At 41.7% G+C, this 26,444-nt stretch overlaps 1 protein-coding gene and 1 long non-coding RNA gene across 2 annotated transcripts in view; one reads left to right on the top strand and one right to left on the bottom strand.

Moving 5' to 3' along the window:
• LOC122552308 (uncharacterized) overlaps positions 1–17,632 on the bottom strand; it is a 215,346-nt gene extending 197,714 nt beyond the window's left edge. Inside the window, exons 1-2 of the long non-coding RNA XR_015754509.1 lie at positions 17,529–17,632; positions 13,867–13,950 (exon numbers count right to left, since the gene is read on the bottom strand). This is a non-coding gene — a long non-coding RNA (uncharacterized LOC122552308). The remainder of the gene's footprint in view (positions 1–13,866; positions 13,951–17,528) is intronic.
• On the top strand, positions 16,966–23,144 carry LOC122552307 (sphingosine 1-phosphate receptor 1-like). The gene is made up of 2 exons (XM_043695042.2): positions 16,966–17,323; positions 17,620–23,144. Exon 2 carries the CDS (start codon positions 18,123–18,125, stop codon positions 19,257–19,259), a length of 1,137 nt encoding a protein of 378 aa, XP_043550977.1. The 5' UTR covers positions 16,966–17,323; positions 17,620–18,122; the 3' UTR covers positions 19,260–23,144.
• Positions 23,145–26,444: the final 3,300 nt, after the last annotated feature.

Below are 26,444 nucleotides of genomic sequence, written 5' to 3' on the forward strand. Positions count from 1 at the left end.
CAATCTGAAATTTTATTGAACAACCTGAACCACAAAAAAAGAACAAACCATTAAGCTGCACTTGCAGATGGGATTACACAGGAAATGCTAGCCTCAGCAGTGTCAAGACATTTACAGTCAGTGAAAGGAGACTTCACACAAGTCTGTTCCATTGAGCAAAGTTCAGAAAGGAGTCATGCCTGTAATACTTTGGCTGATACTGCCGCACTGTAGGTTGCTGAAGGTGTTGTTCAATCTGAAGAATTTCCTCATGTCCTCATTGGTGCAATGCTCTCATGGATACCCATCATCATCCCATTGCCTCAAAACATCCTCCAGTTGTCTGGAGCAGAGATTCCAAGAATTAAGCAGCATTTTCTGTCTGAACTGTTCTGGTCGGAAGACCCAGACATGATCAGCATGGAAACCTAACATGGAGGGGCCATTCTATGGCTCGCAGTGATCTCAGAAGAAGATATGCTGAACACCATGACATGTCATTCTAACCACCACCTCTGGCCAAAATATAGTGTGGCTGCCTTCTCTCATTCAAACACATTCCATGGAAGGCAAGTAACTTCTGCATCTTCACCACGTTATGAGGGCACTGATGGCTGAAGGCTGAGAGTAACAGGCAGTTCTACATCCACTGGAGGTTGATGCTGGTCCTGGACTTCAAGAAACATGTGTCTCTCATCCATTCTTGTAGACAAAGGTCTTAGTACAGTGGGCACTGGTGTGACCACAGCTTCAGTACCTGGATTCATTGGGAGCAGTTCCAATAAAAGGATGTGGGCAATTTCAGAAAAAAAGTAGTTACTCAGTAATGTGATCATTCAACAGCACACATGAATAAAGTTTGGCCAGGGTTGCCAAACATTAGGATATGATGGTCCCAGATAAGGAGATCAAGAGGATACTTCTATATGACTATTGCACAATATTCCCCTAATTGAGATATCTGTTGCTTAAGGCTTGTGACACAGACAAAGTAGCAGATTGTGCATATAGGAGCAAAAATGAGGACCACTCTCATAGTACCCAGAAAGGCAACACTGCATAAATGATAATAGTGCAGACCAGACCACAAAGCTAAAATTCAGAACTAAGAGGGCTGTTCCGGCATAACCACATACATGGAATCATACAAGAATTCAATATGAATTACATTATTATGTAATGTAAAATTGGTTTTCTTTGCAATGTATTGACACTGTCTGAACAGCTCATTATAATTTTGGGCCCTTTTATCATTTAACAGCACTGCAATATTACGGGGAGACAATTAAAGAATGGTAATGTCACTAGGTTACTAGCAATCTAGAGTTCAAATCGCATCATATCAACTCTCAGAAATTAAATTCAATTAATAAATCCGGAATTATAAAGTTAGTCATAGCGATGGTGACTAAGAAATTATCATCGCTTGTCAAAAAAAATCCTCATATTTTTTGGGGAAGGGAATCTGCTGTCCTCATCTGGTGTCGCCTAAATGTGACTCCAAACTTAGAGCAGCAGTTAATTGTTGATAACTCAATTATAACAATATTAACTTTTTCTTACAATTTAACCATCAGCTCACCAGTTTTGTGGACTTCTCGATTTTGCCTTCAATTTTTCAATTTCGTCTTTGAAAGTATAGCAAAGGTAGGAGCTGAACACATGAGAGGGATTATCACAGGTGCAATTTTGCCTTGTGTTACAGAATACGAGTGTTGATAAATTATTTTAATATTTTGGAGATATCACCCAAACTTTGAAGGCTTATATTCCTGATTTGAACTTTGGAGTCTGATATTTCAGATCAGCATGGATATCTCTTATGTTATGTTCCTTTGGACATCAGATGTCCCCACTTCATCTCCCATTTCAATATCATCCTCCTCACAGCCATGACAACAGTATTAGTATCTAATTTAAGGAGACATTTCGAGGACAGAAACCTTTGGTGAAGGTCTGCATGCACTTACTTGTTTGCTGTATCTGTTGCTCATATAGGTGCCATTCAAGGTGGGTCTGTTCAATCTGGAAAACTTACCAATATAGGTACAGTTTTTGCTGTATAAGCAGTATACTTTATATCAAAAACTACCCAAGGTACATTCCACCAAAAGGAGTATGGAGCATCCTGTGGCCTGTGACACAGTCTTGTTATTGCTGTCTCTGATTCCATCAGCTCTTGTTGCTCAGTTATGATATTTCAGGGGTTTTTTTATTCATCTGTGGGATGTGGGCATCACTAGCTGGCCAGCATTTATTGTCCGTCCCTAGTTGCCCTTGAGAAAGTAGTCCTGAACTGCCTTCTTGAACTACTGCAATCCACCTGCTGTGGATGGACCCACAATGCCATTAGTGAGGGAATTCCAGGATTCTGATCCAGTGTCAGCAAAAGAACAGCAATATATTTCCTCGTCGGGATACTAAGTGGCTTGGAGGGGAACTTGTAGGTGGTGGTGTTCCCATGTATCTGTTGTCCTTATCCTTCTAGATGGAAATGGTCATGAGTTTAGAAGGCGCTGTCTCAGGATCTTTGGTGAGCAAAATCTTAGCTATCTATCTTATCAGTCCCATCAAGGTGTGATTATTTTTATTTGCTTATTTGTGAGTTTTGAGATTTTTTGACAAGCCAATATTTATAACCCACCCCCAAATCGGTTCAAGAAATTGAACTGGCTTGTTGAAAAACTTAAGGTTATGTGGAGTATGTACACCTACAGCACGAGAAAGGGAGTTCTAAAATTATGAACCAGTAGTGGTGGAGTGGTGATATAGTTGCAGATTAGAACGTTTTATGATATGGAAGGGAACTTGGAAATGGTAGCTTTCCCATGTATCTTATCCTTCTATTTGGTGTTGTCAGGCTGCAAATTATTGCCAAAGTATGTGCAAGTTTGAATGCATCTTACAGATATAAGCAAGTGAGTTGGTATTTGTGCTGAATGAGTTCTGTGACAGTGCACCCTCAGTGGAAGTTAACTTCAACTGAGAAGTCTCCATTACCTTCCTGGATTACTTCTTGCATGGTGCATGAAAGGCCGGTGGAAGATTAAAGACATCAATTAGCTATGAACATTTAAAGTGATGATTATGCACATGAACTTTCATTCACTGTTGACTTCAAGTCATCATGATATTAATTCTGGCATCACAAAACTTATGAGTAACCATCTTGTCATTTCTATAGCAAATCTGTTGAGGCTTCACTGATATCCAATGCCTCCTGCTTTGCAAACTATCTTTTATAAGATGGCTGCAGTGGTCACCTCTACTCCTTCTTCATGTTCCAAGTTCTTTTCTCCAGCAAGTAGTGAAAATTTTTTATTTATTTTAGTTAGCAAATGCAAATCCCTGAAGCCAAGCGTCAGCCTCATTTGTGAAATTCCAGGTGATAGATCAGCACTGTATCTGTAGAGTGAACACTCCTCAATAATGTGCAGTATTATTTAGATCTTTCCACAAATGCATAGAGAGTTCGTACTAAGGCATCAGCCAATGAGATTGGCTACACAGGGGCCTTGGCTTGTTCTTAACCTGTTTAACAAGGACTACTGTCAATGTCATACTTCAAAGACTGCCATTCAACAGATGGAGTTTAGCATATGAAATTGATTAATGACTTTGTGTTTCCCATTCCTTGATCGCAAGAATATATGCCGGTAGATCTTTCTTGGGAAAACTACTTCAAATGGAGCACTTAAATGGAAAGTGGGCAGTAAGTGTTTTGAGTAGGTAATCATGGAGTTGGTAAGTGAGGTGTGGAAATATTTTAACTACCCTGTGGGCCTTCATCAGTTGACTAGTTTTGGGGTAGTCGTGTTTGCTAAGACACATTTCCCATCTTAGTAATTAGATAATTATGAGAGAGAGGCATAATATTGCTTGAAGGCAAGTGTTAGCATATGCAGTTTGGTGTGATGAGTGACGCCTTTCTTTCCTGACTTGCTTAGGTAATTATACTTTTCAGTGTTAAATCTAGAACGTTCCTACACACTCCTACTTTTGGCCTCATGGGCAACTTTAAATATTTTCTGTGTTTCATATGCAGCTTCAATTTAATCATAGAAAAGGGGTGGCACAGTGGCTCAGTGGTTAGCACTACTGCCTCACAGCGCCAGGTACCCGGGTTTGATTCCCACCTCAGGCGATTGTCTGTGCGGAGTTTGCACATTTTCATAGAACATAGAAGAATACAGCGCAGTACAGGCCCTTTGGCCCTCGATGTTGCGCCGATCCAAGCCCACCTAACCTATACTAACCCACTATCCTCCATATACCTATCCAATGCCCGCTTAAATGCCCATAAAGAGGGAGAGTCCACCACTGCTACTGGCAGGGCATTCCATGAACTTACGACTCGCTGAGTGAAGAACCTACCCCTAACTTCAGTCCTATATCTACCCCCCCTTAATTTAAAGCTATGCCCCCTTGTAATACCCGACTCCATACGCGGGAAAAGGTTCACACTGTCAACCCTATCTAACCCCCTAATCATCTTGTACACCTCAATCAAGTCACCCCAAACCTTCTTTTCTCTAATGAAAACAGCCCCAAGTGTCTCAGTCTTTCCTCATACGATCTTCCTTCCATACCAGGCAACATCCTGGTAAACCTCCTCTGCACCCGTTCCAGTGCCTCCACATCCTTCCTATAGTATGGCGACCAAAACTGCACACAATATTCCAGATGCGGCCGCACCAGAGTCTTATACAACTGCATCATGACTCCGGAACTCAATTCCTCTACCAATAAAGCCAGTACGCCATATGCCTTCCTCACCGCACTATTTACCTGGGTGGCAACTTTCAGAGATCTGTGTACATGGACACCAAGATCCCTCTGCTCATCCACACTACCAAGTATCCGACCATTAGCCCAGTACCCCATCTTTTTGTTATTCTTCCCAAAGTGAATCACCTCACACTTAGCTACATTGAATTCCATTTGCCACCTTTCTGCCCAGCTCTGCAGCTTCTCTATATCCTGCTGTAACCTGCCACATCCTTCCTCACTGTCAACAACTCCTCCGACTTTCGTATCATCCGCAAACTTGCTCACCCAACCTTCTAACCCCTCTTCCAGGTCATTTATAAAAATGGCAAACAGCAATGGTCCCAAAACAGACCCTTGCGGAACACCGCTAGTGACGGCACTCCATGAAGAAACTTTGCCATCAACTACTACCCTCTGTCTTCTTCCATCCAGCCAATTCCTAATCCAAACCTCCAACTCACCCTCAATGCCATATCTCCGTATTTTCTGCAGTAGCCTACCATGGGGAACCTTATCAAACGCCTTACTAAAATCCATATATACCACATCTACCGCTTTCCCCTCGTCAACCTCCTTCGTCACCTTTTCAAAGAATTCAATAAGGTTTGTGAGGCACGACCTGCCCTTCACAAAACCATGCTGACTATCCTTGATCACATTATTCCTATCCAGATGTTCATAAATCCTATCCCTTACAATTCTCTCTAAGACTTTGCCCACAACAGAAGTGAGACTCACCGGCCTATAGTTACTAGGGTTATCCCTACTCCCCTTTTTGAACAAGGGAACCACATTTGCTATCCTCCAGTCTTCTGGCACTACTCCTGTAGACAAAGAGGACATAAAAATCAAGGCCAATGGCTCTGCAATCTCCTCCCTTGCTTCCCAGAGAATCCTAGGATAAATGCCATCAGGCCCAGGGGACTTATCTATTTTCACCTTTTCCAGGATTTCCAACACCTCTTCTCTACATACCTCAAAGCCATCCATTCTACTTATTTGTGACTCAGTATTCACATCGACGACAATGCCCTGTTCCTGAGTAAATACTGAAGAAAAGTATTCATTCAGTGTCTCCCCAATCTCTTCCGCCTCAACACGCAACTTCCCACTACTATCCTTGACTGGACCTATTCTTTCATTCTTTTATTCCTAACATACCTATAGAAAGCCTTAGGGTTTTCCCTAATCCTACCGACTAAAGACCTTTCATGTCCCCTCCTTGCTGCTCTTAGCTCTCTCTTCAGGTCCTTCCTGGCTACCCTATAACTCTCAATCGCCCCAATTGAACCTTCACATCTCATCTTGAGATAGGCTGCCCTCTTCCATTTAACAAGGGATTCCAATTCCTTATTAAACCACGGCTCCCTCGCACGACCCTTTCCTCCCTGCCTGACAGGTACATAATTATCAAGGACACTCAATAGTTGCTCCTTGAACAAGCTCCACATATCATTTACACTCTTGCCTTGGAGTCTACTTTTCCAAGCCACACATCCTAAGTCATGCCTCACCGCATCATAATTTCCCTGACCCCAGCTATAACTCTTGCCCTGTAGTACACACTTATCCCTCTCCATCACGAGTGTAAAAATCACCGAATTATGGTCACTATCCCCAAAGTGCTCACCTACCTCTAATTCTAACACCTGGCCTGGTTCGTTACCCAGAACCAAATCCAGTATGGCCTCACCTCTTGTTGGCCTGTCTACATATTGTGTCAGGAAACTCTCCTGCACACATTGAACAAACACTGACCCAGCTAACGAACTTGAGCTATAGCTTTCCCAATCAATATCAGGAAAGTTAAAGTCCCCCATAACAACCACCCTATTACTGTCACTCATCTCCTGAATCACCTTCCCTATCCTTTCTTCAATGATTCTAGGACTATTAGAGGCCTGTAAAAGACTCCTAACAGGGTGACCTCACCTTTCCTATTCCTAACCTCAGCCCAAACTACCTCAGATGGCAAGTCCTCATCCATCGTCCTTTCCACCACTGTAATACTATCTTTGACAAGCAATGCCACACCTCCCCCTCTTTTACCCCCACCTCTGACCCTACTAAAACATTTAAATCCTGGAACCTGCAACAGCCAATCCTATCCCTGTTCTAGCCATGTCTCCGTAATAGCCACAACATCGAAGTCCCAGGTACCAACCCACGCTGCAAGATACCTATCGCATTTCCGACACCCCTCCCCCAAGTCCCTCCTCCCTACCTTTTATCTTAGCCTGCTGGACAAACTTTCCTCATTCCTGAAGAAGGGCTTATGCCCGAAACGTCGATTCTCCTGTTCCCTGGATGCTGCCTGACCTGCTGCGCTTTTCCAGCAACACATTTTCAGCTCTGATCTCCAGCATCTGCAGACCTCACTTTCTCCTGTTAAAATTGCCCATAGTGTTCAGGGATGTATCGGTTAGGTGTATTAGTCTGGGGTAAATGTAGAGCAGTGGGGGAATAGGTCTGGGTGGGTTACTTTTCGGAGGGTCAGCGCAGACTTGTTGGGCCGAAGAGCCTGTTTCCACACTGTAGGGATTCTACATCTAAATCTTCCTGTCAGTAGGGAAGGCTCTGTGTAAAAAGCATCCCGGCAAAACTATCAGGGAGACATCACTCAAATATATACAGCTGTTGAACATCTAGTCTCTATACTACCACTAATTCTGTTATGCTCCCAACTAATTGTATATTTGGGATGTCCTATTTAAATACTGAAATTAAAATTGTCGAAAGTGTGGCGCTGGTAAAGCACAGCAGGTCAGGCAGCATCAGAAGAGCAGGAGAGCTGATGTTTCAGGCATAAGCCCCTCATCAGGACATTCCCAAAATGTCAACTCTCCTGCTCCTCAGATGCTGCCTGACCAGCTGTGCTTTACCAGCATCTGCAGTCCTCACTTTCTCCTCCTCACATAGGTAGTCATCATGCTTGCTCACTCATCTATCATTCATGTAACCAGGAACTGACATACTAAGACAGTATATGTGTTCAAAAGTCTTAGTTATTAACCTGGTTCTGAGCTTCCTTAGTTGCCAGAAACTGCAAACTCAACTGCAACAATCCCACTGCAACATCATACTCAGTGTAGAAGAACTATTAATGATTCAGGCATAAATGGCCAAATGGTCTCCTCTGCTATATAATATCTATAATTCTTTCAGTCTGTCAAAAAGGGCACAAGTTCACAAAAATAATTCCATTCAAAGCCATGTAATAGTCTCAGCCAGTAAACTAAAAATACATCGACATTGATAAATAGGCATTGTTTCCTTACCTTCTCCATTAAGATATGCTACAGGTATTATCATAATTACCTAAAGGTGGACCCAATGAATCAGTTGCTTATGGCAGTGAGTAGCCTCAATATTATCACATTAGAAAGGGCTAATTAGCCACTAATCAGCAATCATTTACTTTGATTGTAATTTATGTGTGGATGGTAGATGAGGATTGAGTCAGCCTCAGATGAGTTGCCCACCCTAGCCCATAATAGTTTAGACAGAAAAAAATAACTGATTGACTAAGAAACTAGGAAAGAGTCCTCACTTGTGCAACTGCACTTTGTCAATAAGTTTCATGAATATGAGGAGGTGAGAAAATTATTAAAAAGAGATGTGAGCAACTTTCAGGGATCTATATACATGGACACCAAGATCCCTCCGCACATCCACAACAAGAATCTTTCCATTGACCCAGTACTCTGCCTTCCTGTTATTCTTCCCAAAGTGAATCACCTCACATTTATCTGCATTGAACTCCAATAGCCACCTCTCAGCCCAATTCTGCAGATTATCCAAATCTACCTGCAACCTGCAACATTCTTCCACACTGTCCACCACTCCACTGACTTTAGTGCCATCTGCAAACTTACTAACCATCCCCCTATGTCTGCGTCCAAGTCATTTATAAAAACGACAAACAGCAATGGTCCCAAAACACATCCTTGTGGCACACCACTAGTAACCGGACTCCAGGCTGAATATTTGCCATCAACCACCACTCGCTGCCTTCTTACAAAAAGCCAGTTTCTAATCCAAACTGCTAAATCATCCTCAATCCCATGCCTCTGCATTTTCTCCAAAAGCCTACCATGTGGAACCTTATCAAAGGCTTTGCTGATGTACATGTATACCACATCAACTGCCCTACCCTCATCCACATGCTTGATCACCTTCTCAAAAAAAGTCAACAAGGTTTGTGAGACACGACCTGTCCCAGAAGAAACCCTGTTAACTATCTCCAATCAAATTGCTGCTTGCTAGGTGATTATAAATCATATCTCATATAATCCTTTCCAAAACATTTCCTACAACAGAAATAAGGCTCACTGGTCTATAATTACTTGGGTCATCTCTACTGCCTTTCTTGAACAAGAGCACAACATTTGCAATCCTCCAGTCCTCTTGTACTAGACCTGTAGACAATGATGACTCAAAGATCAAGGCCAAAGGCTCCGCCGTCTCCTCCCTAGCTTCCCAAAGAAACCTCAGATGAATCCCATCCGGCCCAGGGGACTTATTTACTTTTACACCTTCTAGAATTGATAACACCTCTTCCGTACTAACCTCAATCGTTTCTAGTCTAATAGCCCGTATCTCAGTCTTATTCTCTACAATATTCTCCTTTTCCTGAGTGAAAACAGAAGAGAAATATTCATTTAGCACCTCTCCGATATCCACAGGGTCCACACACAACTTTCCACTTCTGTCTTTGACTAACCCTTGTCATCCTTTTATTCCTCATATACCTATTGAAAGGTTTAGGGTTCACCTTTATTCTACCTGCTAAAGTCCCCTCTTCGCTCTTCTTAACTCTCTCTTTAAATCCTTCCTCGCTAATCTGTAACGCTCCATTGCCTCATCTAAACCATCTCATCTCAACGTCACATAAGCCTCCCTCTTCCACTTAACAATAAATACAATTTCTTTAATAAACCACAATCCCTTACCTTATCACTGTCTCCCTGCCTGACAGGTACTTACCTATCATGGACACACAATATCTGTTCCTTACACCAGTTCCCCATTTCAGTTGTCCCCATCCCCTGCATTTTGCTACCCCATTCTATGCCACCTAAGTCTTGCCTAATCGCATTGTAATTGCCTTTCCCCCATCTATAACTCTTGCCTTGTGGCATGTACCTATCCCTTTCCATCGCTAAACTAAATGTAACTGAAAAATGGTCACTCTCTCAAAAGTGTTCACCTACCACTAAATCAAACACCTAGCCTGGTTCATTACCGAATACCAGTTCCAGTGTGGCCTCCCCTCTTGTTGGCCCTGTGTCAGTAAACCCTCCTGCACACATTGAACAAAAACTGATCCATCCAATGTACTAGAGTTATAACATTTCCTGTCAATGTTGAGGAAGTTAAAGTCCCCCATAATGACCATCCTGTTCCTTTCACTCCTACCCAGAATAGTTTTGCCAATCCTCTCCTCCACATCCCTAGAACTTTGCGGAGGCCTATAAAAAACTCCCAACTCTCCTTTCCTGTTTCTAACCTCAGCCCATTCGGCCTCAGTAGATGAATCCTCGTCAAAAGTTCTTTCAGCCACCATCATGCTGTCCTTGACAAACAAAGCCACACCTCCCCCTCTTTTACTACCTTCCCTGATCTTAATGAATGGATTTGGGGCGACATGGTGGCTCAGTGGTTTGCACTGCTGCCTCACAGCAGCAGGGACCTGGGTTCGATTCCTGCCTCAGGTAACTGTCTGTGTGGAGTTTGCACATTCTCCCAGCGTCTGCATGGGTTTCCTCCGGGCGCGAGGAAACCCACGCAGACACGGGGAGAACGTGCAAACTCCACGCAGTCAGTCGCCTGAGGCGGGAATTGAACCCGGGTCTCTGGCGCTACGAGGCAGCAGTGCTAACCACTGTGCCACCGTGCCACCGTGTACTTCTGAAGTACACACTTCAAACAAGCTTGCTGTCTGCCAGCACGCTCCTGTGACCGTGAAATTCTGTCCATGTCCTCCCTATTCTCATCCTCCTGTGCACTGGAACTACACCATAGATTCCCATCCCCCTGCTAGCTAGCATGAACAGAATGAACAAATTTCCCATCCAGAATATTAGAACCCTTCTGGTTCAAGTGAAGACCATCCTGTTTGTAGAGGTCCCACCTTCCCCAGGATGAGCCCTAATTATCTATATACCTGAAACTCTCCCTCCTGCACCTTCCCTGCAGCCACGTGATAAGCTGATATATCGCCCTGTTCTTTGCCATGCTATCACGTGGCACGGGTAAATAACCAGAGATAACAACTCTGTTTGTTCTAGCTCTTAGCTTCCACCCTAGCTCCCTGAAGTCATGCCTTACATCCCTATCCCTCTTTCGACCTATGTCGTTGGTACATTTGTGGAACATGACTTGCGGCTGGTCACCCTCTCCACACAGGACCCGAAAGACACGAGCCGAGACATCACAGACCCTGGCACCTGGGAGGCAACACACCACCATGAGTCTCTTTAGTTCCCAATAAACCTCCTATCTGATGCTCTGACTATTAAGTCCCCAGTGACTAACACTCTCCTCCTTTACCCCCTTCCCTTCTGTGCAACAGGGACAGACTCTGTGCCAGAGACCTGCACCCCAATGCATGCCCCTGCTAAGTTCCAACAGTATCTAAAACTGTATTCTTATTTTTCAGGGGAACGGGCAAAGGGGATCCCTGCACTGACTGTTTTTCGCCCTTCTAACAGTTACCCAGCTTTCTTCATGCCTAGGAATAATTACTTCCCTGTAACTCTTATCTATTACAGACTCTGCCTCCCGAATGATCTGAAGTTCATTCAGCTACTGCTCCAGTTTCTTAAGAGCAACACAATTAATCTTTCAGGTCAAAGACCAAGTTCTGATGAAAGATGATAAACTGTTCCCACTCCAAAGATACTGTCAGACCTTTTGAGCATTTTCAGGATTGTCTGTTTTTTATTTTGGATTTCCAAAAGTCCCAATACTTAGTTTTGGTACCTCTAACATTTCAGAAAGTATTCTATATGGTATAGAACATATCTATCAACACATATCTATTCAGTACTAATTTGGAAAACATCTATGACTTGTGGAGCTGCAGGAGTTTTATTTAAAAAAGGAGAATTTTCAAAATAAAGAGCCTACTGTAAGCAGCATCTCCCTGTAAAATGTATTTATTGGGGAAAATTCACTGAGAAGGTTCTGGATTAATTAAATGTGGAACGTACTGGACACGTGCCAACTATGTTTTCGAACTTCACTGAAGTATTTCAACTCAGTAATTTTACAGTTAAGAAAAAGACAGAATATTTTAGGGACACAGAAATACTGATAAGAGATTTTACTGATTGTATCTTTGATTGTTTTGGAATTCAGCCTGTAGAGATTGGAATAATATTCTCCCTCACTAAATCAAACACTGCTCTGTTTGTTACCTAGTTTAGTTTCCAGAGAAACATTAAAAAGACACAAAAGCTTGATATGCAGGAAAATTAGAGAAGACAAGTAAAATAGATAGGAAATCATTGGAAAAGCATCGGGAACCAGGAATGTAAGCTTGTAATCATTGTAACTGTAATGGAAGTGTGGTGGTGTTTGGATTCCAATCACATGCAGTAATAATAATGTCATCTGTCTAGAGAGGGAATTCAGTTTGCTTCTCTTCAGTCAACTCTGGCACCCAATTTACAATGCAACTTCAAACTCAATGTGAAATGGTCCTGGCTTTATTCTAACTTATAAATTTGTGAAGTAAGATGACCCAAATATTGTTGAGAACATTCCAGATGACACGTATGTATTTTTTTCAAATGCTTATCCCATTTCAAATATTAATCAGAAATTAGAAACAGAATATTCCAACATTTGAAATTTTAGGATGACCTATTCGAAGGCCATCCCATAGGGAAACCACAAAAACACCAATCATTGCTTAAATCAGCCAATAGAAAGTCCTTGGATGCTGCCTGAACTGCTGTGCTCTTCCAGCACTACTGATCCAGAATCTGGTTTCCAGCATCTGCAGTCATTGTTTTTACCTCGTTGATTTTAACCCTACTGCGAATCCTCTTGCAAGGATGCCTGCCTTGAAGAAGTTTTCCTCCTCTCTCTACAAGAATCTCAGGGAGTCCCTCTCCCACTGCAACTCCCAGGTCATTTCCTCTGCCCTGAAGCTACTCTATGCTACTCTCTCCCCACCCCCAACCTCCTCTAGCTTATCTCTCCACGCTTCATGGTTCACTGCCTTTATTCCTGATGAAGGGCATTTGCCCGAAACGTCGATTTCGAAGCTCCTTGGATGCTGCCTGAACTGCTGTGCTCTTCCAGCACCACTGATCCAGAATCTGGTTTCCAGCATCTGCAGTCATTGTTTTTACCTAATAGAAAGTTCTGCCCATCCTGAGACTGACCGAATAAATCTTGATAAGTCATCTTGAGATAAATCCATAGTAGGTTCAGCTCAAAATTAGGGCTCTAAATGATGAACTTGTCCACATTAAGCCCAAGCAATGCAAGTTTCATTTACACACTCCATTATAAACTGCATCAAAGCCAATTCTAAATAAGGCTTTTATACACATACAGGTGTATATAACAAGCTGGATGAGCAGACATCCCTAAGAACACTGTTCCCAATTACTCTCTCTGCATCATGATAACTAACACCAGCATAACGGTGCCAAGTCCTTTCAACAATCATGCTAGATTACCAAACAGTGCTCAAAAGCATCAGAAATCATAAATAAATCACCACTAATCATGACACTTTTTGTTTTATTTAACCTACTTTCCTAACCAACCTGTTCGGAGATAACACACCTCTTGAACCTGGGCTTCTCAGTCCAGGAGTAGGGACACTACCACTGTATTACAAGAGGATCCCTCAAGGTATGGTGTCAAACTTTATATTTTTTCTTAACAATCTATTTGGTAATATGATTACACACCTGCTGGAGCATGTGGGACTCAAATCTAAGGTCTCCCACTTCAGAGGTGGTGGCCCTACCACTACACCACAGAACTGCCCATCAGGGTACATTATATATACCTCTATCTAATGGCTAACATATGCTGCATCACCTACTGTTTTGATTTGGTTTTGAACTAGCTTTTTGTTATACACTTACTTACCAATCTTAACTGAATTGGTCATAAAGAAGAGTGTAAACAGGCTTTTCCCACATTGGCAGCAAAATTTAATCATCAGCAAGTCACCTTTGAAAAATAGAGAAGAAAATGGTTCAATCAAGACTTCAGGCACAGTATTATTTCTATTTGATAGTCAGGAAAGTAACACCATCTTAACCCAGTTAAAAATCACACATCACCAGGTTATAGTCCAACATGTTTATTTGGAAGCACTGGCTTTCGGAGCACTGCTCATTTATCAGATAGCTCTGAAAGCTAGTGCTTCCAAATAAACTTGTTGGACTATAATCTGGTATTGTGTGATTTTTAACTTTGTCCACCCCAGTCCAACACCAGCCTGTCCACATCATACCTTAACCCAGATATTTTGAAGTAAAGAAGCACATTGTTTAGGTGATTGAAAAAGATCCAGAAAGACAATTTGAAAATATCTTTCAGGTTTATAATACAAAAAGACATGAAATTTAATAACTACTGATCAGTGGTAATTTACAAATGTATTTCTAAGCTCTTAATGGCTCACAACTGCAACTGCCTGATCTACCATTATTACTCCACCTTTTACATCTTCAACTTCTTACACCAACTTCACCACAAAGTTCATAAACAGTAGAAGTAATTTTGAGCATCTCAGACTGAGCTCAACAGGAATGCATTTTAATAAGACTATCAGAAAAAAGGAACACGATTAGGCTGTTCAGCGTCTCAAGCCGACTCCACCATTCAATAGGATCATGGCTGATCTGACATTCCTCACATCCATTTTCCTGCCCTTGATTTCTTGATTTATCGAGAATCTATCTAACTCAGCCTTATAAATATATACAAAACTCTGCCAATACATCTCCCTGCAGCAAGGAGTTCCAGAGATTCACAATACTCTGAGGAAGAAATTCCTCCTCAAGTCAGCCTACAATTGGTGCCTCTTTAGTTTGAGACTGTGCAATCTGTTCCTAGACTTGCTCATGAGGGGAAACATCCTTTCAGAATTTACCTTGTCAAGTCCCTTAAGAATCCTTAAGATTACTTCTCATTCTTTTAAGCCTCAGGAGACTTACTGTGTGGAGTTTGCACATTTTCCCCGTGTCTGCGTGGGTTTCCTCCGGTTTCCTCCCACAATCCAAAGATGTGCAGGTCAGGTGAACTGGCTATGCTAAATTGCCCATAGTGTTAGGTGAAGGGGTAAATGTAGAGGAATGGGTCTGGGTAGGTTGCGCTTTGGCGGGTCGGTGTGGACTTGTTGGGCCGAAGGGCCTGTTTCCACACTGTAAGTAATCTAATCTAATCAAGACAATCCCTCCGTACCAGGGGCTAACCCAGTTAAATTTCTCTGAACTGTCTCCAATGAAATAATATCTTTGCTTAAGAAAGGAGACCAAAACTGCTGTCAGTACTCCAGATGGTCTCTCCAGCACCTTGTACAGTTGCAGTAAGACCTCCCTGTTTTTATACTCCAACCCCCTTGAAATAAGGGCAAATATTCCATTAGCTTTATGATTATCATTCTGTACTTTGTGCACAAATACCCCCAAGTCCCTTTGGTTGCAGCTTTCCACTGTTTTCCTTCATTTAAATAATACACTGTTCTTTTGTTCTCCTTTCAAAACGGTGCTACTGGGAAGGTACATTCTGTATTATCAGTTTGTATTCCTAAAAGTGCAAAGCACGATTTATTCTGTTAAAGATATGTCAAAAATTATATCTACTTTCTCTGTAGATACAACATGGTGGGCGGCACGGTGGCACAGTGGTTAGCACTGCTGCCTCACAGCGCCAGAGACCTGGGTTCAATTCCCGCCTCAGGCGACTGACTGTGTGGAGTTTGCACATTCTCCCCGTGTCTGTGTGGGTTTCCTCCGGGTGCTCCGGTTTCCTCCCACAGTCCAAAGATGTGCAGGTCAGGTGAATTGGCCATGCTAAATTGTCCGTAGTGTTAGGTAAGGGGTAAATGTAGGGGTATGGGTGGGTTGTGCTTCGGCGGGTGGGTGTGAACCGAAGGGCCTGTTTCCACATTGTAAAGTAATCTAAAACATTTAAGAATTCCATGCAATGTTATGTGTTTTAGTGCCACCTATGAAGTTCAATAATGTAGCAATTAAGGGCATGTAGGAGTATATGCATAAATGGTGAAAGGTTGCATCCTTACATGAATATGTAGAGTTTAAGAACTGAATTCTGAGCATTGTAAGTACTTTCATCATAAACATTACATTAACAATTTCTATAAGAATAAAGCCATTTTAAGAAAGAATATCCTGAAAAATATCAGCATGTGAAATGCTATTTGTGAATTCCTTTTAACAGTTTCTTTGAGTAAATGCCAGCCAGCTCTGCAGTGTTTTCCAGCATTTTGTGTTGTTTTTATGTCAGATTTCTAACATCTACTATTTTGTTACTTTTATTTTAACCTTCTTCAGCATTTGCTCCTATAGCTTCTGGATGGAGGGAGATAACATCCCTGCTTTCAATTACCTCTTCCTTCCATTCACTGGAGACAGTTGTATTATGAGGGAGATAGCACTTCGTAATATTAACTCAAAGAATGCAACTTCAATAGGTGCCTGCCTGTTTGCCTCTTTTCACTTCCCTTTTATCAGGGAACTCTTGCGCTGATAATGGCCGTATAACTCTCCTTTTAACGCTACTACCCAGCCAGCTACTGTGGGACAGGATATGCGAATATCCTGTAACCGGCCCAAACTGCACAAGGAGTTTGCTGGTCAAACCTTAAATGGCTTCCTCTCACATTCTGCTTTGTACGCTATTGGCAAAGCTATAGCTATTTACTTACGTTCATAATTCCCCACCCTCCCTTCTGGGAATGTTTGCTCCCTTTTTTTTCTCTGCAACCGGAATTAACTTTAGCATAGTTTTTTTATCCTTTACAGCTCCAGTCTGGAAACAACTTGTCTGCAATTTGATGAACTCCCTCTGAAGCATTGTTTTTACTTGCTCTATTCTCTTCCTGTCTATTTCGACCTCTTCTATCAATGGACTCCCACCAATCCCCGACAACAAATCTAACCTGTGGTCAAAGTTAAAAATCACACAACACCAGGCTATAGTCCAACAGGTTTGGTAGCACACCAGCTTCCAATTAAACCTGTTGGACTATAACCTGGTGTTGTGTGATTTTTAACTTTGTACACCCCAGTCCAACACCGGCATCTCCAAATCATAACCCGTGGTCTGCATTCTAAAGGCTTCTTTGTTTTCCTCCCCCACCCCCAGGTGCTGGTCGAGTTACTGCTCGTGCTTATTCTCAGTTCAGGCGGTAACAAAGGCGAACTTGTCCCGCCCAGAAAGTTCGTCGGGCTCGATCCGGCCCATCACTTTAAACTCTGCCAGCTGTTAGCAGCGGCCAGTCCGCGCAGAACGGCTCACACTGAGCTCTCAGGATCAAGGGTTCCGTAACCGCTGTTATATTTCCTCTTCGACAGTAAGTGTTTTCTAATTGCGATTTTTTTTTCCAATATTCAATTGTCGGTGTTTACTGTGCTACTAGAAGTGTCTGTAAATTGGGCTGGAGTTAGTTCAGTAACTTTTCAGATTTTCCTACCAGGTCGCATAGTCCGTCTACCACAGAAAAGCTCACTATCCTCCTGAAATATATTTAAAATTGAAATTTTAGAGGCTTTCTTTACTTTGTGTAAGCCTTTTCAGATTATAAAAACACAGATGTTTGATGAGGTTTGGTATTAACGACAAGTGTTTTAACTGTTTCTTTTCTCCTAGAATTAGGGCTCTTGCTGATTTTCGGTTGTGGTCGGGAACATGTAATCCACATTATTCCTGGTGATTTTTGTGAACTCTTGCGACATCCCGAACCCTTTACTAACACCTGGTGAATCTGTCAAAAGGGCATCGATAATCCTGCACCATACAGGATACTCCACCCATCTCCTCCTCCGCCGGCTCCCTTACCCTGGGATCGCTGCATTCAATGCAAACTGCGGCATCAACTGACCCAAAGGAACAGCCAATCATCAGTCACCCATTCATCAGTTGGACTCCGTGAATTTACTCGGGACCATGTCCAGGTGTGTTCTGACCGACTAGATGTTCTGAGATTCTAAGAAGGACAAGGTTGAAACTGTGTCTTACAATCTTATTCTCCACAACCACCTGATGAAGGAGCAGTGCTCCGAAAACTGGTGCTTCCAAATAAACCTGGGCTATAACCTGGTGTGTGATTTTTGACAAGGTTGAAGTAAACATCGGTTACAAGACTACGCAAAATGGATGTAGGGCACACAGCAGGTCACAGCGTTGACACTATATTGAGCCCCAGGTTCAGCGAATACTATAGCAATGAGACGGTTGCCTTGCACTATAATTACACTGGGAAACTGACTTCGAGCCGATACCACACAGGGTTGAGGGTCCATGCGATCGTGTTTATAATAGTTTGTCTTTTTATAATATTGGAGAATTTGCTGGTTCTCATTGCCATCTGGAAGAATAGCAAGTTCCACAAGCCTATGTATTATTTGCTGGCCAACCTGACTCTATCTGATATGTTGGCAGGAGTCGCTTACATGGTCAACATCTTGCTGTCTGGTGCCAACACACTGAAGTTGACCCCGGTCTTGTGGTTCTTGAGAGAGGGGGGTGTTTTTATCACGCTCACAGCCTCCGTTTTCAGTCTCTTGGCCATCGCGGTGGAGAGGCATGTCACCATGGTGAGAATGCAACTATACCATACAGATAAGAAGTGCCGGACACGTCTCTTTGTGGCTGCAGACTGGATTATCTCTGTGTTCCTTGGAAGTCTGCCAATCATGGGGTGGAATTGTATTAGGAACTTGTCAGAATGCTCCACAGTGCTGCCACTGTACTCCAAGAACTATATTCTGGTTTGCATCCTGATCTTTATATTAATCTTGTTTGCAATCGTTATATTATACGTTCGGATTTATCGTTTAGTGAAATGCAACAGCCCTATGGGAGGCACATCGAGAAACATGGTATCCAGAAGTCAGAAATATTTGGCGTTACTCAAAACTGTTACCATTGTGGTGGGCACCTTCATCGCCTGCTGGCTGCCGCTCTTCATCGTGCTACTTCTGGATGTTTCATGCACAGTGGGGACTTGCAGGATTCTTTATAAGGCTGATTATTTCCTCGGGCTGGCCATGATTAATTCAGCACTGAATCCAATCATTTACACTCTGACCAGCAGAGACATGCGCCGGGCCATTGTGCGCCTGTTGTGCCTGACCAAAGACGGAGAACAGGCTAGGTGCTGTGGAATCCTGGTCTCTGAGTGCAGCACAAGTCAGATGGATAGGTCATCTCACAGGCATGAGCCCCTCCATACAACTCTGTCCTCTGGCAACGGACCTCAATCACCTACTCGAACCTCAGTCGCCTGACTTGGATGACCGCAGTGTCCAGGTTAACACTGATCTCAAACAGGTAGCACCTGTTCACAGGGGAAACTGCACTCACTTTCTGCATCTTGCGTTTTAGGGATGACCGGAACTAAATCACCTGCCTGGTGCCCAATTACGAGAGTGTTGATGTTGTGGCAGGAACAGGAAAGAAAGGACAATTGTGGGCAGCCTGATACCATAAACTGGCTTCCAGTTGCCACTGAAAAACTTTTGCAGGTTTTAACACAGCCTAGAATTTCTAAGAGTTGATGTAACATATTTCCAAAATTGCACTCATGCAGTTTGCTTTGAAATTTTAAGTAGCTTTAAAAGAGCAACGTGAGGCTGTTTTAAAAGCTTTTAATATCAGCAGCAAATAACTCCGCCTACAGCTGCGATAATTCTGCCTGGCAACTGGCTCCATGAAATAGAAGGAACCAATTAGGCACACATTCAAGAAAAATCCAATTTTAAAAACATAAAAGGAAGTTCATGTGACTCCACCCTCGTGTTGCAAGATACGAAGTTGCGTAATGAGTATGGTGAATGCTGAACACTGAGAATTAGTGCTGGAAGCATAATTTTGTTTTCCGATGTAACCTTCTTTGTTGGAATCCAGTTAGCTCTGCTAAAACAGCACTTTGTCATTCTAAAATATAATCTCCCCCCCCGATGACAGTTGGAGCCCCGCAGTAAACGCACCACGGGAATTCAGCTCGACGCCAGAATACAGTCTTCGAAGACTGTAAACGAAAGAGGCCTAAACCGATTTAAAATTTAAGGCATCAGCAAGTATTAAACATTTCTGGTAACTGCAGAATAAAGTTGCATTTAACTAATTGGGAAATAATATGCATTGAATGTACTTAAACAGAGATTATGAGTAAATCCTAGTATGGTTCTATTATTGCATTGGCAATGCCATTTGAAATGCTATAGACCTAACCGTGAAAACAAAATTAACTGCTATGCGCTCAATACATTGCTAAGCATGTTCTTTAGTAAAAGAAAAGGATTGTGCCAGAGGGTCACAGTTAAACACACGCACCTGCAAAGTCAAGATAGGTCTTAAATGTGTCACTGCCCTTTGCCTCCTCATCACAGATGAAAAGTTCCTGCTGTTTCACACATTTCCACTTTGAACTATTAAGTCTTTTCCAGGGTTCACCTGGCTGCTGTACTAAAATAGCTGGTTAACAGTAAATCCTGACTGGTTCTTGGAGTCCCAGAATGTCATCACAAAGTTGTTACCGCAAATATAAGTGGGACTGGAGGAGCACTTTAAGAAATAGCCAGTGCTATCCTGGACCAATGTATCTTCCCACTGGACCTCTCAGCTTGGTGCAGATGATCTGGGGAAAGTTTCAGTTTCAAATAATCTAAATACATCAGAACTGATCAAGTACCTCTCTCTTTTTACAGCTAGTTAATTCAAGCAGCAACAAATAGACACCAATGTAGTTCCTGCCAGATTGCTCTCAAGGAAACTAAGGGTGGGTAATAAATTATAGCCCACCTGGTGATGCTCACATTCCAAATTAACTTTAAAAATTACATTAAGCTCCTATATAATTTAATTAGCTTTATTGTCATATGTATTCAAATGAGTGCAGTGAAAAACTCATAAGTTGCCACTTATAAACCGCTGAGGGGCAGCACGGTAGCTCAGTGGTTAGCACTGCTGCCTCACAGCACCAGGGACTTGGATTCAATTCCCGCCTCGGGCGACTGTCTGTGTGGAGTTTGCACGTTCTCCTCGAGCCTGTATGGGTACCCTCCCTCCAGGTGCTCTGGTTTCCTCCCACAATCCAAAGATGTGCAGGTCAGAAGAATTGGCCATGCTAAATTGGCCATGCTAAATTGCCCATAATATTAGGTGCATTAGTCAGGAGTAAATATAAGGTAGGGGAATAGGTCTGGGTGGGTTACTCTTCGGAGGGTCAGTGTGGACTTGTTGGACTGAAGGGCCTATTTCCATACTGTAGGGAATCTAATCTAACCTTACACTGCCATCTTAGGTACAAAGTTATTCCTTAGAATAGAGAAATTAAGATAAAACAGGCAGTTGGTGGTACAGAAATGAATTCACCAACTTAAACCTCAACAGTTGGACGCGGAGGGTCTGCAAAAAAGATAACTTTTTGTCACATTACTGTATTGCTGATGTTGATATTTTTGCACTGTATGTTTTTATCCTACTGTTCGCACAGGCTTCTCCCCCGAAGGTGCTGACTACTTGATGGTTTGCGTCAATGGGTACTGAGAATCCTGCAATAACTCATCCTAAACTTCATTTCTCTTAATGAGTATAGGCAGGTCATTCAATGGCAAGAAACATCACATTATTTCTACATATATATTCTTTTTCGCAGAGATCAGTGGACTGTAATCAGGTTACGTGTATTTCCTTGTAACCAACTTTAGCCTACTTCCAACTCTTCCTCACTCACCCCTCTCCCATCATTCCGTCATCCAACTTTCCCTCATCTCCTTTTTTCCCCTTTAACCAACACAGACCAGTAACTGTCCACTTTGAGCATGTTGCACAAGGTACAAAATTACAGGGACATTATCTTGTAGAGTCTGAGAGACAGAATAAAATGTTATTAATGTTGGCCCCTCTAACATTGTGTGCCCCTTGCCTGAACTGGTAGCAATTGAACTTCCCAGACACTCCTGATTGGTCAGGCCAAGCTACTGCGTTATTGAATCCTTCACATCATCCTACTTACAGTGTAGAAGAGGTTGTTCCATCATAATTGTGTCTCGCACCTTTTTGCTCACTGACAGAAGCAATTCAGCTGGACCAACCAGTAGTATAAACTGGAGATCTGAAAGAATGAAGATCAATGACATTGCCCACCCCAAACCCTTTTTGAAATTTTTAAAGGTGTCCAGTTAGGTCCAGTCCACTAATTATTTTCCACTTAGTTTCAATGCTTATCTAAGTAGCACAAACTTCAAGGCAAAAACTAAACATGGTATTCAGGAAGATTTTCTAATGCAGTATATCCACATTGTGCAATGGTTGGATGCAGGGTATGTGGATCAGATGTGAATTATGGCTCCAAGCAACTTATCTAAAGAAAAATTATCTGGAAAAGAAAATCTGAGAAGCAAAGACATTTGCCCCACTTCACCTTCCAATTTGAAATTAAAATTAGTCTGCAATTTGTGACTTATCTAGATTAGATGGATTTCCAAAATCAATCCATAATTTGGGAGACTGTAGACTATATTAATTGTTTGCGACAAGGAGAATCTTGCATACAAATTGACAAATGCCAAGATATTCTGTGACAAGAACATTCACAGCTTCAAGGTCATCATTGATTCTTCTACATCTTTGGACTGTGGCTTGAGCCTTGCATATTCACCTGCAAAAGTCTGAAGGAAAATGTCAAACTCCTCCCATCCCCATCAGGAGTATTAATCATGAAAAACTCATGTTTACAAAATCTCATGTAAATTCAGTTTCCTGAATTTTCCCCTCTGACAATTTACTGGTTAAATTTTATTAATAACCTAGAATTCATGCAAGAATGATTGTAAGTCGTCTCCCATCTATTGCCCTACCCATTAAAGAGCAACTACTAGTAAGCAAATTAAATTCATAAGGACTGGGTACATGGGAAGACCAAGAACTGACTTTCAATCCAGTCTACAAAAATGTAGGGAATATACTGTATAACATGATTTCTGTATAATTGTCCAAGAAAGAATGAACAATTTGAAATTTTCTAAAGCTAATCTTAAATTAAACATGATCAGAGTAATTGTACAGCTATTAGCATTATTTGAGCTGTGAGATTTGTGGATGAAACTGTTTAATTTAAATGCATTGTTATGAAAGTTTGAATAAAGTTTTATTGTTCAACAAAAAAATGTTATTTTCTGCGCAATAACACAATAAATATTGGGTGTCACAAAGCAATGCAAAGAGAGTCTGACCATAAAACGTCAGCCATGATTTTCTTCTGCAAATGTAGATCAAGTCATCTACAAACTGAAGGAGAAATTTTACAGACAGGAGAGGCAACAGGTAAGACAGCAATGATTCAATTTTATATAAAAGTAAAATACTGCTGGAAAATGCTGGGAAAAAACTCAGCAGATCTGGCAGTATCTGTGGCGGGGGAAGAGAGAGACAGAGAGTTAATATTTCAAGTCTGATATGTGTTTTTCAATAATTACTTTTAGTACCACAAGCAAACAAGAGGGGGAAAAAATCATCCATGAAATCTGCACCACATCAGTATTGAATGATTTCTGCTGGGAAGTCCCACTATGTTGGTTACAAGTGAGGATACGATCAAGGTTGGGTGTGATGCTCCCTCTTCTAAATCAGCCAGCTGAGATCCACTGTTCAAATTTACACATGAAGGACAATTGTTTTTGAGAAATACTGGCTAGAACCAAACTGTTATATCCATAAGACATGTAAACAGGAAAGGAAAAGTAAGTGGTAGCAAAGGAGAGCAGTCACTATGCAGTCGTTTTCACGTTATCATATTTTCAGCAAGAAAAAGTACTGATCCAACATCATACTTTGCTTAGTTAAATCAAGACTAAGAATCAAATACAATATGACAAAATTCTTTCTCATAAAAGTTTAAAGAAGCAATAGCTACAACCAGTAGTCCAGGGAATCTGCAGAGAATTTGGTTTCCTTCACTTCAGTTCTTTTTCCTCCCCTAAAATGCATTCCCAATGCAGCTGGAAAACCCTGAGAGATTTTCTCAAGTTGAGTGAATGCCAACTTCCATACACTTTTACTCTTCACACCATGTCACAAAATCCAATGTGGCACGTTTCATGTTTTTCCAAGGATTTATTTCTGTCCCAACTGTTACACTGAAATCACCAAGGAAAATCCCTTTTGTACATAGTTTACTGATCACCCAAGGCTGGAATAGAATTCCTCTTTGGTCTCATCCATTGCTTCCACATTTGGGGCATACACATGATGAACATGATGTACTATTTCTGGAGTCAGCATGAGCCAAAGGAATATGAGGTGATTTCTCACCTATAGAGGGCCTCATTGAAGTAATCAACTAGCTTGCTTCCAATGACATATCCAAACTGATGGAGCTTGTGTTCTACCTCAGATTTTCCCTTATAGACGATGGTGCTACTGCCACCTTAATGAGCTGATCTTCTCCTCTCTAATATGTCTCACACAGGACATCATTGTCAATTTCATCATGCCAGAGTTCATGAGCTATTACAACAATGCAAAGTTTAGTTCTGTTGCTGGTATGGCTGTCCATGACAGCCCTGATATTTCAAGTCCCAAACTTCATATTGAAGGGGTCGAAGATAGCATTCTGACTACTACATGATCCTGATAGAGCATAATTATTATTAAACAACAGCCTAGACCCACAAACTGTAATGAAATAAATTGCAACATCATGTTTTTAGCCTTGTAAGTTGAGAGATAAATATTAACCAGAATAGTGAGGGCTCCCCTCCTCTTCTATGGAAATCTTTTACATCCACCTGGCAAAGTCAGTACCTCTGACATTACAGCACTCCTTCACTCAATTGTCAGTAGGATGTTTAGTATGAAACTAGAACCCACAGCACTGTACTAAGGCTGGCATTTACTGATGAGAGCACACTCTTCCGGCTGCGTATAGTCACAGTGCAAATGTCACCTTCTCCTCCAGTTAATACTTGCCGCAAAAGACTAAACATATTCTCTTTGTGCAAATCGTCTTGCTATACAGTCAGCTGAGTGTTTCCTCTCCCGTGCTAGCCATGACCATAAGAATAAATCTGAAAATATTAGCAAATAATATTTTGGCAGAGGAGCCATTAAATTTTCACAAAATTAATTCCACTGATACATTTGATTTATCTGGGTTAACCGTAGCAATAACGTACAAACAACTGCATTTTTAAACACATTCTGTGCATAGCGATTTTTGAGAAGATTTGTAGCTCAGGTTGATGATAAATATGTAAGTTAGCTCGCTGAGCGGGAAGATTTGTTTTCAGGCATTTTGTCACCATACTAGGTAACATCATCAGTGAGAGTCCCGGTTCACTGCTGATGATGTTACTACTGACATCATCAGCAGTGAACCGGGACTCTCAATGATGATGTTACCTAGTACGGTGACAAAACATCTGAAAACAAATCTTACAGCGAGCTAACTTACAATCATTCTGTGCACAATCTGCTAACACTTTATACATTAATCTGCCTTAATTTTAAAAATGCCAGAGTAAGAAACAAACCCAAGAGTCCAGAAAGAGTCAAACCTATCAATTCCAAATATTTGTAAGCATTTTGGAAGATATTCTTGCCAACAGCTTTATCTCAAACACAGTTTCATGTTTCTAAATGCTCCTGCAACAACAAACAACTGGTCTGCCAGGAATTTGACATTTTCGAAGATATACTGCCACATAAACTTTACAATATTTGGGTTCTGTTGAAACAAAGGGAATTGTAAATTATTTTAATTGTTTTCCTGATTTACACCAGCAGGCAAACTCTGCAACTAGACACATGGTGGACATCTCTCATCATTCTTGCCAGATTTTGAGTAGCTTTGCGGATACAGGGGTTACTGAGCAAGATACCATTTTTAAATATTGGTGTCCCAATTTTAGCTATAAAGTTGGGGAACTGACATCACCAGTGGGTGGCCCAGTACTGCATCAAAGACATTCATCCCACCAACAAAATCCACTGAGATTCTTTGTCCCTCAAGTTAAATATAATTTAAAAAGCCACAGCAGGGTATAAGAAAACAGTAATTAAACTAATATGTAATCCATCTCAAATCAACATTACCGCACTGCAGTAAATCCCTTACAGCTCCCCTCTCTATTGGCTCAGTGGGTTCATGCAACTTGTGGTGTGGCATTGTGCCATACGGACCATAAATGTCCATTCTGAATTTTTGACTGAGCTGAATTCACTAATCTTATATGAGCAGGCTTAGGCTCAACAACCTGGGCAGAGAAATGTCATAGAGTTATAGAGCTGTATAGCATGGAAATAGATCCATCGGTCCAACTCATCCATGCCAACCAGATATCCTAAATTAATCTAGTTCCATTTGCCAGCATTTGGCATATCACTTTAAACCATTCCTGTTCATATACCCATCCAGGTGCCTTTTAAATGTTGTAACTGTGCCAGCCTCCACCCACTTCTTCTGGCAG

This window comes from Chiloscyllium plagiosum, unplaced genomic scaffold, assembly GCF_037043375.1.
Source record: "Chiloscyllium plagiosum isolate Xiang-an unplaced genomic scaffold, Cpla_swu_hap1 HiC_scaffold_45, whole genome shotgun sequence".
Lineage (NCBI taxonomy): Eukaryota > Metazoa > Chordata > Chondrichthyes > Orectolobiformes > Hemiscylliidae > Chiloscyllium > Chiloscyllium plagiosum.

Excerpts from the sequence above, each read along its gene's own strand:
- LOC122552307 (XM_043695042.2), top strand. The coding sequence starts at position 18,123 with ATGGATGTAGGGCACACAGCAGGTCACAGCGTTGACACTATATTGAGC.